Below are 14,994 nucleotides of genomic sequence, written 5' to 3' on the forward strand. Positions count from 1 at the left end.
CCCCCCCCCCCCCCCCCCCATACATGCATTGCTTACAGCTTCTCCGCGTGCCCTGTAGAGGTGCATAGATTGGAGTGATGTCACATCCTGGCTCCCGGCATCTCTACAGGGTGCACAAGGGAGTTGTACAAACAATGCACATAAGGATGGAGCTCCGTCACAGCCCAGCAGCCCGCACTGGACCCCAGGCTGAGGATCCGGTTCTTATAAGGTAGGGAGACTGGGTGCATCTTGGTTTGTGTCTAGGGGATTGTGTCTGTGGTTGTGTGAGTCTGCCGGTGTTTTTGAGGGCTGCCGTTCACACTAGTACAGTGCATTCATTGAACAGTCCTGTGCAAATAATGCACTGTACCACGCAATCACACCTTCTACACATTCTGGTGTGGGAGGCGCATTGCCATTCATTTGACACAGTTGTACACAGTTCAATTGGGTCGTGACCAAGGACAAATGTGGGTCCTGAGGTTACACAGGTTGAGAACCACTGGTTTAGAGGCATTGATTAATGAAAGGGTTAACCTTTTTCAGACACCCGATACCTTTTAATATCGGGTGTCGGAGAGTCAAAGCAGAGCGGACAAACATGCCGGCAAACATTCTGACAGCTCGTATAGATCGACAGATATCTCTCTCAAGCTATACTGGCTTTTTTTTTTTCTTTCACTTTCAGGAATAGACACATAATGTCTCTATTCCTGAAAGAAGAATGTTTCAGTTTTCTGATGGTTGTTGCAACAATCAGAAAACTAGTGACAGCTAAATCCTGAACAGCTGCAGGATCAGTGTCACTAACTTAGGCCCGGTTCACACCTGGGGGTTTTGTAGCGCGTTCCTACGCTCTGCAAAACGCTCAAACACCGAAATCCCATTTATTTCCTATGGGTATGGTTCACACCCTGGGCACCTGTAAATGGGTACAGGAGCTTCTTTGGGGGGTTTTTGTTGCGCGTTTCCATTGGGATACTGCCAAGTAGCCCTCGGAAACGCGCGACTGTCGCACGTTTTTTAACCGAGAATCGCGGTAAAAACGTGCGTCACGAAACGCGCGACAAACGCGCATATTCGATACGCCTAGGTGTGAACCCAGCCTTATTATCGGCTGTTCTGAAGTTTGAAGCAGCCTGATAATAACCAAAAATGTATTAATTTATCAAGCAGTAATAGTGAGATTAATTCACAATGACTGCTTGATATAATTAAATAAATAAAATAACATTTTGAAGTTTAAAATAATAGTGAAAAGTGTAAAAAAAAATAAAGGACAAATAAATGAACGGTTTTTATTGCATTTTTTTCGCTGCGCTGGTTTTGTAAAAAAAATACTACAAATCAAAACTGGGAAAAAAGTGTTTCTTTTACGTTTTTTTTTTTCCTCCTTTTTTTTATATTTTATTTGTCCTAAGTGAGGCGTTAGACACACATATGTGATATAAATATGTAGCCCTATCTGTCCTCTAAAAAACAATATATAATATGTGTGGGTGCACTTTGTAAGAAAGTATGTGACTGACGTGGAAGAATCACACAGCAAAAATGTCAAAAGTGCGTCCCGTCATTTACCAACAGGAACTGGAAACAAGCTCGGTCATGAAGGGGTTAAGCTTCAGTGAGGTGTAAGGTGCTATGATGTGGTATCCGGTTGGAAATGATTTAGAAGCTGAAATACCACTTCCCTCTGCTGGTACTCCGCCTGTAACCACACGCTGCGCAACATCCCAGTCATCAGCTGTCAGCGAGTGTCTGGGGGGTGATGATGGGGGTTAGACTCCGATTTATGCCAAAACCACCAATCTGTCATTTATACCGATTCTGAAAATCTGAGTAAACCCCTCTCTGTACTATCGTTTTCTTTTCTATTATTACCGCCATAAGGTCTTTCTTGTCGTTCCTTTTCCCCTTTCTTGTCGTTCCTTTTTCCCCTTTCTTGTCGTTCCTTTTTCCCCTTTTCTTGTCGTTCCTTTTTCCCCTTTTTCTTGTCGTTCCTTTTTGCCCTTTTCTTGTCGTTCCTTTTTGCCCTTTTCTTGTCGTTCCTTTTTCCCCTTTTCTTGTCGTTCCTTTTTCCCCTTTTCTTGTCGTTCCTTTTTCCCCTTGTCCCCTTTTCCCTTTTTTTTCTTTGCTTCCCGTCCCCTCCAGAGGATGCATATCCTTTTGCTGATGTGGCAGGGAAGGATATCAGCAGTGACTTCACTGCAGGTGAAATAGTGTTGTCACCCAGAAGGAGGAAGTACCACGGCCTGGCAGGATTAGGAGCTATTTAGTCTTTTAAATACAAAGCTTCTCGTAGACTTAAAGGATACAAAATGTATTTCTTTGCTATGGAGGATTTTTATGCTAAGTTTGAATTGTCGGGTATAGAAACACCTAAAATCTGGACGGGGAGATCGGCAGACATTGTCCTCATGCAGAGCCCTGTGTATTCCCCCTTAGAATCTCAGTGAGCTTTGTGCATTTCTTCAGGTCTGTGCAGTGATGCCGTGTGAATCCTGGAGCTGAAAGTCTTGACGGGCCGGCATTGCTCTCTCGGAGTACTTGCGTCTCTCCCTCACTCTGTGCGTTGTGCCTTCTTCTTTCTTTTGCAGTCCGCAGGCGCCCGCCCCTGAAGCCCCGGAGGTGCCATGGTCAGAACAGGAAAGCGCGGTCCATCACCTGACCGAGGCGGACTTTGACGACTTCCTCAAGGATCACCCGTCTGCCCTCGTTATGTTCTACGCCCCATGTGAGTATTTTCTTCATCTCAGATCACTTTAAATGAATGTCCCAGAACTAGTAATTGGTGTGAGCTCTGCCCATCTGAAGTGTGCCATGGGCGCAATACACTGCAAGGTGCCCGCACTCTTAAGTTACAGCGCCCGCCTACAGCGATGTCCGATGTCACATCAATGCAATCGCATTCCTTCACAGTAGAACCGCAATATAGAATCGTACAAGTCGCGGAGATTCTTTTACAATATATCGCAGATTCAGGGCTGCGGTCAAACATTGCAATAGAACGAGAAAACTGGAACCTCCTCAGTCTGCGCTCGGCCTCCAGAGAAACTGACACGATTATTCTCTGTTATCTTATCTCTTATATCTTTTCTAATGGAAACGGGAACTGTAAACCCAGAGGAAAAACATCTCCGATAAAAAACTACGAGGGGAAAAACAGACAGAAGTGAATGCAAAATAGATAATAGAGCGACACGAGATAGAAGTTTAGAAGGACAAAACAAAAAGAAAACGAGATTCATTGTGTATAGAACTATTCATACAGATCACATGGTGATTGGGCGTGCAGCTACAATCTGATCACTGAAAGATTTTGATTTAAAAAAAATAAACATTGGAAGTTGAATCTGACCTCCGTCCTTCCCTTCAGTCTTCTATCTGACCTCCGTCCTCCCCTTCAGTCTTCTATCTGACCTCCGTCCTTCCCTTCAGTCTTCTATCTGACCTCCGTCCTTCCCTTCAGTCTTCTATCTGCCCTCCGTCCTTCCCTTCAGTCTTGTATCTGACCTCCGTCCTTCCCTTCAGTCTTCTATCTGACCTCCGTCCTTCCCTTCAGTCTTGCACAGTTTATACCAGCTCCTTTGATAGGACTTATAGTTCCCTCCTACCATTAGTTATTGCTCCACCGCAACCTTGGAGGCCAACAAAAGCTCTCGCGTTGAATTTTTTGGCGTGGGCTCAGATTTGGAGAAGTAGTTGAGACCTCTATGTATAGTGTGTGAGAATTAAAGTGCTTTCCAGGAGCTCAGGAAACAAGAAGGTGCCAAATAGAAGCTTTATAATATAATTAGGGTTGCACAGATACCAATACCGGACTCGGCACAAGTACCGATACGTTTCCAGCTCCAAGACTAGACTAGAGAAACATTCAAAGGTTAGGAGGCCGCTGTCATGTGTGAGGAGCACACGGAGCTCCCGGGATTTGTACATTTTTGTTATAATGTATCATTTTGTTTTTATAAATATATATTAGTGATGCACAGATACCAGTTTTACAAGTACTGATACAGTTTTGTTTATTGTCATGTGACAGTTTTTGTAAAACAATACAGACCAATGATTTCAGGACAGCGGTGGAGCGCCAGAGCCCGGTCCCAGCTGCAACCCTGGGAGTTCTCCTGAACATGCCAAGTATCGGCATTGGCACTCGAAAAGTATCGGTGCATCCCTAAATATAATGCCATGTAGTGCCACCAGAGCTCAGACATACCACAACTTCTGAATGACTTTATAAACGAAACAAAAATAAAAAACAAGTTGAATTATTAGCTAGAAGAATAGAAATGAACAAGAATCAGCAGGAAAATAATCTTTAAGGGGAGAAGAGAAATAAGGAGGTCGGAATTAGGGCTCCTTAGGGTAAGCGAAGGGTTAATAAAATGTTTAACAGATGTTATTACAAAACATAAATAAATACTGCTCAGGTTGCTTTAACTGATATCTTATACAGAGGGAAGCTCATCTCTTTGATCAGCAATTGAACAAAACAGAGTAGATACAAAAGATACAATGTTACTTTGTATCTCTCTATCTCCCTCTGATCAATGTTTATAAACAATGTTACTTTGTATCTCTCTATCTCCCTCTGATCAATGTTTATAAACAATGTTACTTTTGTATCTCTCTATTTCCCGGTTATCATTTTGATAGGTGGATTTCTCCGGCATGTACGAGGGTGCAGTGGGGTAGGACCAGACATACCACACGTGCCCTGTGTGCTATGATTAGGGGCATTTGTAGCACGTTCAGTCTCCACAATTCTTTAGGTATCATAAATAATTGCCGTTTTTTTTTTCTTTTTGGATAAAACTCCTTGTCATCCATTTTGGGTTTACATCGACTTTGACACCTTTTTCCTATTAGCTGCTTTTCTTTCCCTGGACAGATTAACTTGACTGATGGGGGAGGGAGGGAGACATTTCACGGAGGAGCCATGGCACCGTCGCTGCTCTTATCGTGTCCCCGACCTCCAGCCTGACGGTGGCCGGTGACAAATGTTCCCGCCGTCGGCATACATCTCCTAATGGAACATCCTAAATCGGATCTGTTGTTGTTTTGTTCCGCTGATTTAAAGCCTTGGCTTTGTCCCGGAGAATGGACGCCTCGGAGTGAATTATCCCTGCGTGGGACCGCAGCCGCCGGCCTGGCTCCTTAGGTCTGTTTTCGGCGCGGAGAATAGATTGACATGAGATGATGAAATCCTTTCTGTCTGCCGCTGGGCCGGATTAAAGGTTTCGGCGCTGAGGAGGAACAATGATTATGCTAATTCCCGATTTCTTGTTGAACGACAACATTCGCCGCTCATATTCCACCCCGGAGGTGGCCGCGCACAAGTCACTAATTGAGGGAAATTGCTGCTGGAAGGAGGAGTTCCGCGGCAGTGGCAGATACCGCCGTGCGGCTGTAATGGGGTGGCGTTGTGGTCCTCTGGGAGGGGGGGGCCCTTTGAGTCCCGGCGCCCCGCGGGCAGCGCTCTCCTGGCTGGCGGAACGTTGTGTGCGGTGAGACGCGCTCCTCTAAGAGAAAGTGGCAGATTCAGGTATTGGGCGCAGCTGGAATGTGGTGACCTACATGAGGCTGTGGGAGGAGCTCAAGTTATGTCACCGTCGTGTCTGCCGCTCGGCGACCTCCTGCAGCTCCATTGTTTCCCCCAAAATAACCGATTTCTCCAGCTCCCCCGAATGTCATTAATGGCGGTTCCGGGGGGAAGAAGAAAAACATTTCCCAAAAAGAAGCCGCCAACGACAGTGGAAAGGAAATTAAAAGAGAGCTCCGGACTGACTGTAAGGCATCATGATATAAATCAAGTAGCTGCTGCAATCACTAATACAGCTTACTGATCCAGCACTGCTTCCTCCTCCACTATTACTGATCCAGCACTGCTTCCTCCTCCTCTATATGAAAAGACGCACACTGTCACCTTATATACAGATTACTGATCCAGCACTGCTTCCTCCTTTATATGACAAGACGCACACTGTCACCTTATATACAGATTACTGATCCAGCACTGCTTCCTCCTCCACTATTACTGATCCAGCACTGCTTCCTCCTTTATATGACCAGACGCACACTGTCACCTTATATACAGATTACTGATCCAGCACTGCTTCCTCCTTTATATGACAAGACGCACACTGTCACCTTATATACAGATTACTGATCCAGCACTGCTTCCTCCTCCACTATCTGACCAGACGCACAGTGTCACCTTTATATACAGATCCCTGATCCAGCACTGCTTCCTCCTCCACTATTACTGATCCAGCACTGCTTCCTCCTCTATATGAAAAGACGCACACTGTCACCTTATAACTTTGTATTATGTTCATGACTCTTATTTGTATCTTTTGTATTGCACCGTGACAGACGAGGGCGCAATGTAAACGAATATTAATATCTCTGCAGGGTGCGGACACTGCAAGAAAATGAAGCCGGATTATGAGAAAGCTGCCGAAAAGCTTCAGGCGGAAGATGTGAGTTTCCCTAAAATCCATTTATGTCACATTTATCTCGTCTCTTCCAATGATCCTCAAGGAGATTGAGCCGAGCGGCGGCTGATTGCTAATTGGCACGAGAGCGCGCGGTGCCAAGTCCGGAGCGCATTACAGGAACGGCCCGAGCGGCTTGTGTATTAGGAGGAACTGTCTGCCGTCGGATTAATTAAAGTCGTCATATTTGGAGAAACGCAGAAAACGGGCCGTTTTTATGGGAAAATCGCTGGACGGGCTCGCCGCCGCCGCGCACGGCTGGTTCACCGAGCCGCATTCATCACTTCTAATCAAGTGAATGAATAATCCTGAAGGCTTCTACACCAACGTCGGGCGCGTCCCGCCACAGCGGGAGAATTGACTCTCTGAGGTCGCGGTCTGTAGTCTCCGCGGAGGATCGAGAACTCCACGTTGTAGAGATTTCCCGTCACTTCCTGTTGTCTCTTTGGGACAGGAAATGAAGGGAAATCTCCCCCCAATGGGACACAGACGGCAAAAAAAAAGGTTTAAATCAGATAAAATTGAATTTTCCCATTAAAAGATAAAGTTTTGCTGCAATATGCCAGAGATTATTATTTTTTTGTTAGTATATGTCCTCTGCAACTGCAAAAGGAGAAGCTGCACAGTAATGAGCTCCTCTCTCTGTCACTCTGCTTTCTTCCCTATCAGCATGCTTCTAGTCAGCAAATGAACTGCTTGTATCCTTGTGCTGCTTCTTCCTCTCGCACTCCAGCCCTGCTGTACTGCGATAGTTACATAGTTATTCAGGTTGAAGAAAGAAAGACACATGTCCATCGAGTTCAACCTAATAGGCTGATACCAGGTCACATTCAGGTACTTATGCTGCTTGTATTTTGAAAGAACAGTCCATGTAGTGATGTATTGGGGCTCATTCACACGGGTGTGCATGCCCATGCAGAGACCTACTCTCGGGAGGGACAGGTGCTGTGTGTAACCTGCACATCTGTGCCGACCCAGGTGCGCACTCTTGCATGCCGCTAGTGTCTTTGGGGAGGTACAGGAGGCTGCATGCCATTTCATGTGGCACCTCCCCCTCCCAGGAGGTGGTCTCACCCGTGTGCACAAGTCCTTAATGATCACAGCGTCCTGTTTCTTCTTCTTCCACCAGCGAAACTCCTCCCCCTGATGTCCGGATTGGCGCGGAGCTCATCGCCATCTCTTCTTGTTTCAGGGCGGAGCATTGGCGGCGGTGGACGCGACCGTGCAAAGGTCCCTGGCCGAGCGCTTCAAAATCTCCGGCTTCCCGACCTTGAAGTACTTTGAGGAGGGCGAGGACAAGTACACGCTGCCTCACCTGCGCTCGGAGCAGAAGATCGTGGAGTACATGCGCAAGTAAGACCCCGCCTCCATTGTCATATGTTAAAGGCCAACTCTAGACCTATAACGGCGGTCCGTTCACACTGCCGGGGGAAACACTTCACTTGTGTCATCTGAATGTTGCACTTACCATTGCCCCAGACTCCCTGTCCTTTATATACGTGGAGCTCGTGGTTGTGGGGGCTATCCTGTGACGGGTGGGTTGGGGGCTATCCTGCGGTGGGTGGGGCTATCCTGTAGTTTGCATGTCATCCCAGTGTAAGGTCCAGGCCACTGAAAGTAGAATTTCCTATACACATTAGGTGCGTTCTATTGGCTGTTATCAGGTGTGGTCGGCACTATCCTGTGGTGGGCGGGGGCTCTCCTGTGGTGGGCGGGGGCTATCCTGTAGTTTGCATGTCATCCCAGTGTAAGGTCCATGCCAATGAAGAAGTAAAATTCCTATACAAGTTAGGTACGTGCTATTGGCTGTTTTCAGGTGTGGCCCCTGGGAGCTCGAACTGCTGCGTGCGGAGCCAGCCTGATGGGCGTGGCCTGCTGATGATGGACCTTCTGATAGGAACGTTATTGTTAATGCCCCACCGCAGGGTCCGGGGGTCGGGACGCCTGGGCAGAGTTCCCTAATAATATAATTCATAAGATCTGCGTAGCTCCAGATCCGTGGTTGGCATCTAGGACTTTTGACTGATGGGGCCCCTTGTATGTTCTCCGCACTGACACTTATGTTCTCATGGCAGCCCTGAGGCCCCGCCCCCTCCCGAGCCGGCCTGGGAAGACAAGCCGTCCAGTGTGTTGCACCTCCTGGGGGAAGATTTCAAGGAGAACCTGAAGAAGAAGAAGCACGCGCTCGTCATGTTCTACGCTCCCTGTAAGTACAATTGTTTTGTATCGTCTGCAACATGTAACCGTCCAGAACCCCCCCCATCGGGCAGGACGTGTGCTGCGTGTACACTGAAAACATGTATGTATGTATGTATGTGCAGCCGTCACTGGAGTGCATGTAGACTAGAAGGGGCTGCAAAAGGATGCAGGGGATTAGCAGGAGGAAATAAACCCAGCGGAGGTTTCTGATGCACGGAGCGCGCTCATTGTGATACATTTGGGGGTCTCCTTCTCCGGGGTCGGCGTGGAAACGGTTAACCGCCGCTCGCTCTCGTTCAGTTTTATATCTTCTCGGATTTGCATTTTTTCCCCCGATAACATCCAAACAAACAGATTCTCGAATATTTTCATTACACGTCTGCCAGCAGATTATCCACCGCGAGCGAAAGCGCCGAGGACGAGGAGAGACTATGAACGGCGGCGCGGTGCCAGCAAAAAAAAACCTCCGGCGCGTCTTTTCCCGCGCCGCGCCAATCTCCCTGATTTTCTGTCTCGTTTTTTTATCAATTTCCGCCTTCTCCTAACAACCGCCCGCGCTGATTTTGTAGCGACGTTATTTGCGACGCGTTTAATGGACTTTAAAGTGCGAATCGTAAATGTGGAATCGTGCGTGAAATTCATCACTTCACAAGGAGCTGTGAACGCCTTTTATTTACTGCGTTTTATATAGCGCTGACATATACCGCGGCGCTGTACAGAGGGTCAGTCACAGTGAGGGGCCATTCATTCTGCTGCTCTCTGCGCCATTTCTCATTTGTGTTTTCGGCGCGGAGTTAAACCGCGTCCCTGATCTCTGATCGCGGATTATTGGATTTGTAGCCGGCAGTCTTAATGACTTCCGTCCGCCGCTGGTGCCGGGCGGCTTTTCGCTCTTTTTTCGTTTGTCTTCTTCTTGCAGCAATTGTTGCCGGTAATTGTTTTACATTTCATTGTTATTATTTGTGACAAAGTAGCAGAGCCGCCCGGGCAGAGTTCAGCCGCTCAATTCGGCTTCAACAAGCGGAGGAGTTTTAAAGGGCAACACAACGGCTCCACCCGCCTAGAGATCTGTACCACTGAGACTACTCTGTGCCGTTGCCCCGCCCCCTTGCTGCCCTCTGGGCTGCTATTGGACGAAACGAACACTGAGCTCCCTCCGCTCTTCAATCATAATTAAAGCGTGACTCCAAATACACAGATACATTACATGGGAGCTGTATTCCCTGCCATTAGATTTCACCCCGTGTGTGGCCGCTCATCGATTTGCAATTCTTTCCATCCAGCCCTGAGATTTATTTAGCTCCGCCATAAAGCGCAGCCCTGTCTGGCAGTGGACCTGAGTTTGCTGCAATTCAGTAGCGCAGGTCTTGTCCCTCCCCCAGTCTGTGATGAGGCAGGGGGGTGGGCAACTCCGGCCCTCCAGCTGTGCTTTAACTACAAATCCCAACATGCATCTGCCTCTGGGAGTCATGCCAGTGACTACCAAAGTGTTGCAATGCCTCATGGAACTTGAGGTGGTTTCGCAACAGCTTGAGTGCCAAGTTTACCTTCTTTGCATCTTCTTTGAAGATTATGTTATTGACAGAGTCACAATTTTACTTTCTGTAGATGCCTCTCTCTGCTGGTCATCTTCCTACCGAGCTGGCACTACAAGCCTGATCTATGTTTTCAGCTGTTGTGTGACATTTCAGTATAGGGGTTTCAGGTCATTTCACCTGCTGAATCGCAGAATGAATGTGAAGGAATAAAACCCGAGGAAATAATGTGTATTGCAGAGATGCGCTGAATGATTTTTGTTTTATTTATTATGCTCTTTCATTGTCCAGTATTTGTCTACTGACCATCTTCTCTGCCCCTCCCCCTGCAGGGTGTCCGCACTGTAAGAGCTCCATCACCGACTTCACCTCTGCAGCTGAAGAGTTCAAAGAGGATCGCAAGGTGGGTAAAGCTCAAAGCTCTCTGTGCTGAGTTCCCGGGTCTGTACACCCTCTGTGCCCATTATGAGGAGCTCCCACCATCCCTGTGCTGAGTTCCTGGGTCTGTACCCCCGCTGTGCCCCTTATGAGGAGCCCCCACCATCCCTGTGCTGAGTTCCTGGGTCTGTACCCCCGCTGTGCCCCTTATGAGGAGCCCCCACCATCCCTGTGCTGAGTTCCTGGGTCTGTACCCCCGCTGTGCCCCTTATGAGGAGCCCCCACCATCCCTGTGCTGAGTTCCTGGGTCTGTACCCCCGCTGTGCCCCTTATGAGGAGCCCCCACCATCCCTGTGCTGAGTTCCTGGGTCTGTACCCCCGCTGTGCCCCTTATGAGGAGCCCCCACCATCCCTGTGCTGAGTTCCTGGGTCTGTACCCCCGCTGTGCCCCTTATGAGGAGCCCCCACCATCCCTGTGCTGAGTTCCTGGGTCTGTACCCCCGCTGTGCCCCTTATGAGGAGCCCCCACCATCCCTGTGCTGAGTTCCTGGGTCTGTACCCCCGCTGTGCCCCTTATGAGGAGCCCCCACCATCCCTGTGCTGAGTTCCTGGGTCTGTACCCCCGCTGTGCCCCTTATGAGGAGCCCCCACCATCCCTGTGCTGAGTTCCTGGGTCTGTACCCCCGCTGTGCCCCTTATGAGGAGCCCCCACCATCCCTGTGCTGAGTTCCTGGGTCTGTACCCCCGCTGTGCCCCTTATGAGGAGCCCCCACCATCCCTGTGCTGAGTTCCTGGGTCTGTACCCCCGCTGTGCCCCTTATGAGGAGCCCCCACCATCCCTGTGCTGAGTTCCTGGGTCTGTACCCCCGCTGTGCCCCTTATGAGGAGCCCCCACCATCCCTGTGCTGAGTTCCTGGGTCTGTACCCCCGCTGTGCCCCTTATGAGGAGCCCCCACCATCCCTGTGCTGAGTTCCTGGGTCTGTACCCCCGCTGTGCCCCTTATGAGGAGCCCCCACCATCCCTGTGCTGAGTTCCTGGGTCTGTACCCCCGCTGTGCCCCTTATGAGGAGCCCCCACCATCCCTGTGCTGAGTTCCTGGGTCTGTACCCCCGCTGTGCCCCTTATGAGGAGCCCCCACCATCCCTGTGCTGAGTTCCTGGGTCTGTACCCCCGCTGTGCCCCTTATGAGGAGCCCCCACCATCCCTGTGCTGAGTTCCTGGGTCTGTACCCCCGCTGTGCCCCTTATGAGGAGCCCCCACCATCCCTGTGCTGAGTTCCTGGGTCTGTACCCCCGCTGTGCCCCTTATGAGGAGCCCCCACCATCCCTGTGCTGAGTTCCTGGGTCTGTACCCCCGCTGTGCCCCTTATGAGGAGCCCCCACCATCCCTGTGCTGAGTTCCTGGGTCTGTACCCCCGCTGTGCCCCTTATGAGGAGCCCCCACCATCCCTGTGCTGAGTTCCTGGGTCTGTACCCCCGCTGTGCCCCTTATGAGGAGCCCCCACCATCCCTGTGCTGAGTTCCTGGGTCTGTACCCCCGCTGTGCCCCTTATGAGGAGCCCCCACCATCCCTGTGCTGAGTTCCTGGGTCTGTACCCCCGCTGTGCCCCTTATGAGGAGCCCCCACCATCCCTGTGCTGAGTTCCTGGGTCTGTACCCCCGCTGTGCCCCTTATGAGGAGCCCCCACCATCCCTGTGCTGAGTTCCTGGGTCTGTACCCCCGCTGTGCCCCTTATGAGGAGCCCCCACCATCCCTGTGCTGAGTTCCTGGGTCTGTACCCCCGCTGTGCCCCTTATGAGGAGCCCCCACCATCCCTGTGCTGAGTTCCTGGGTCTGTACCCCCGCTGTGCCCCTTATGAGGAGCCCCCACCATCCCTGTGCTGAGTTCCTGGGTCTGTACCCCCGCTGTGCCCCTTATGAGGAGCCCCCACCATCCCTGTGCTGAGTTCCTGGGTCTGTACCCCCGCTGTGCCCCTTATGAGGAGCCCCCACCATCCCTGTGCTGAGTTCCTGGGTCTGTACCCCCGCTGTGCCCCTTATGAGGAGCCCCCACCATCCCTGTGCTGAGTTCCTGGGTCTGTACCCCCGCTGTGCCCCTTATGAGGAGCCCCCACCATCCCTGTGCTGAGTTCCTGGGTCTGTACCCCCGCTGTGCCCCTTATGAGGAGCCCCCACCATCCCTGTGCTGAGTTCCCGGGTCTGTACACCCGCTGTGCCCATTATGAGTGACAGTCTCATGTTTCTTTGTTTTCTCTGCTGGAATGAATGCTATGATGCATAAACATGGCTTTCCAATCCAGAAAATCATTAGTTCAGTAATCTCGGGGATGAAATCCTTCTGTTCTCAGAATTAATTTCAGTCGGTAAACAGCATTTGCGTCTGAATTATCGTCGGGCTTAATTAGATTATAGAGAATGATCCTCTTACCGCCGCCATTAATTGTGTCCTTTCCTTTTGTGTTTCCAATTTAGCCGTTCTCTGTTTGAAGAGTCGCTCTCTGCGCCGTGTTCTGGGTTGTAATGTAAAAGGGAGATTTACTGCGGCGGAGGAATTCTTTATGCACTCGGAGGACTCGGGGGGGCCATATCTCCTTCCTCAATATAGATCTATCACTAGAGGGGTCCCCAGCAGGAGGAAGGAGGTCCTGATCCCTCTATATAGATCTTTATTATCCCTAGAGGGATCTCCAGCAGGAGGAAGGAGGTCCTGATCCCTCTATATAGATCTTTATTATCACTAGAGGGATCCCCAGCAGGAGGAAGGAGGTCCTGATTCCTCTATATAGATGTTTATTATCACTAGAGGGGTCCCCAGCAGGAGGAAGGAGGTTTATATTGTGTTTTTTTAATGTATTTTTTAATAAACTTTAATTTTTATTTTTTTATTTTACTGTTGGGAGCTTCGGGGAAATATTGGGGGTCTAAACAGAACCCTGATATTTCCCTTTTTAAAATAGAAAAAGAGATTGAAAACACAGAGTCCTCTATCTCTTTTTCTGTGTCCCCTGTTATCAACGAACAGGAATCCTTTGAGTGTTCCTGTTTATTGATAACATGGTATGATTACTATAACCACAATCATGAATGAACAGGAAGTGATGTAGATGTGATTTAGATCACTTCCCATTCATTCATACTTGAGGCTATAGTAACCATACCATTTCCTCAATTATCTACAAACACTCGGAGATCACTGATCGCCGACTGCTTGTACTGCTCTGCTGGACTGTGATAGGAGGCTGAGCGGTGTGGGAGGAGATACGCCGGCCACTGGTAAGGAGCACACGGAGCTCCCTGGATTTGTACATCTCTGTTATAATGTCCTGATTTTGTTTTTATAAATATATATTCGGGATGTACTGATACATTTGTTTTTCGTGTCATGTGACCGTTTTTCTAAAACAATACGGACTAATGATTTCAGGACAGTGGTGGAGCACCAGAGCCCGGTCCCAGCTGCAACCGCTGCAACCCTGGTAGTTCTCCTGAAAATGCCAAGTATCGGCGCTGGTATCGGTGCATCCCTAAGGCCTCATTCACACTGCCGCGCCTATACGCGCTGTACCATATGCAACACATGGAAATAAATGGCTCCATACACATAGCCGCGTATGGAGCCGTATATATGCCCAAAAACAGAATGGAACCGAGATGCGTCCGGGCAGCGTATCTCTGCGTATTTACGCGCACATACGTACAGCACATTAAAATTCCATTACGAGTGATGCATTCTGGGATTGCATACAGTGCACGCATAGGCGCGTATATACGCAATATACAATTTTGCTTGCGTTGTGTGTGAATGAGGCCTTGCAGTAACCATCATCTCCGACGTATGCGCTCCCTCATCAGTCACATGACCTCACTCCGCGTCTCCCGGAACTTTCTTGTTTTTACAGATCGCCTACGGCGCGGTGGACTGTACCAAAGAGAAGAACCAGGAGCTGTGTAAGGTGGAGGGGGTGGAGGGCTTCCCCACCTTCAACTACTACAACTACGGCAAATTCATCGAGAAATACAACGGAGAGCGCGCGGTGAGTGTGAGTGCGCACGCGAGAGGAGCCCGGGGAGCTCCGCAGCCAATCACCTGCTTAGATTTGTCTGACGGGTCTCAGGGGGACTCCGGGGGCGTGAGCTGAAACTGAGAATACAAGTAACGGAGCGCTTTGAGCAAATGGTATTATGTTGACCGAGCTGCTTCCAGGGGGGATCGGCTACAGCTTTGAGGGCCGGTGCGCACCTAGGCGATTTATCGCGCAAAACACAGATTCCAATTGAAGTCAATGGAGGCTGCTCACACCTTTTTTGCGGTTGGTCGCGCGGACAGGCGCAGGAGCTATTTTCGGCCGGTTGTCCCGCGGTTTGGTTCCCATAGACGTCTCTATGGGACACGGTCTTTATA

General features: G+C 49.7%; 1 protein-coding gene across 1 annotated transcript in view; it reads left to right on the top strand.

The window, feature by feature from the left end:
- Positions 1 to 14,994, top strand: part of PDIA5 (protein disulfide isomerase family A member 5) — a gene marked incomplete at its 5' end in the record, with an annotated part of 37,425 nt that overhangs the window by 19,275 nt on the left and 3,156 nt on the right. The window contains 6 exons of the mRNA XM_018574205.1: positions 2,580 to 2,716; positions 6,397 to 6,464; positions 7,672 to 7,832; positions 8,555 to 8,685; positions 10,546 to 10,616; positions 14,492 to 14,626. Of these exons, the coding sequence (XP_018429707.1) occupies positions 2,580 to 2,716; positions 6,397 to 6,464; positions 7,672 to 7,832; positions 8,555 to 8,685; positions 10,546 to 10,616; positions 14,492 to 14,626 (703 nt within the window). The remainder of the gene's footprint in view (positions 1 to 2,579; positions 2,717 to 6,396; positions 6,465 to 7,671; positions 7,833 to 8,554; positions 8,686 to 10,545; positions 10,617 to 14,491; positions 14,627 to 14,994) is intronic.

The sequence above is a fragment of the Nanorana parkeri genome, unplaced genomic scaffold, assembly GCF_000935625.1.
Source record: "Nanorana parkeri isolate BGI_ZX_2015 unplaced genomic scaffold, ASM93562v1 scaffold2811, whole genome shotgun sequence".
In the NCBI taxonomy this organism is placed as follows: domain Eukaryota; kingdom Metazoa; phylum Chordata; class Amphibia; order Anura; family Dicroglossidae; genus Nanorana; species Nanorana parkeri.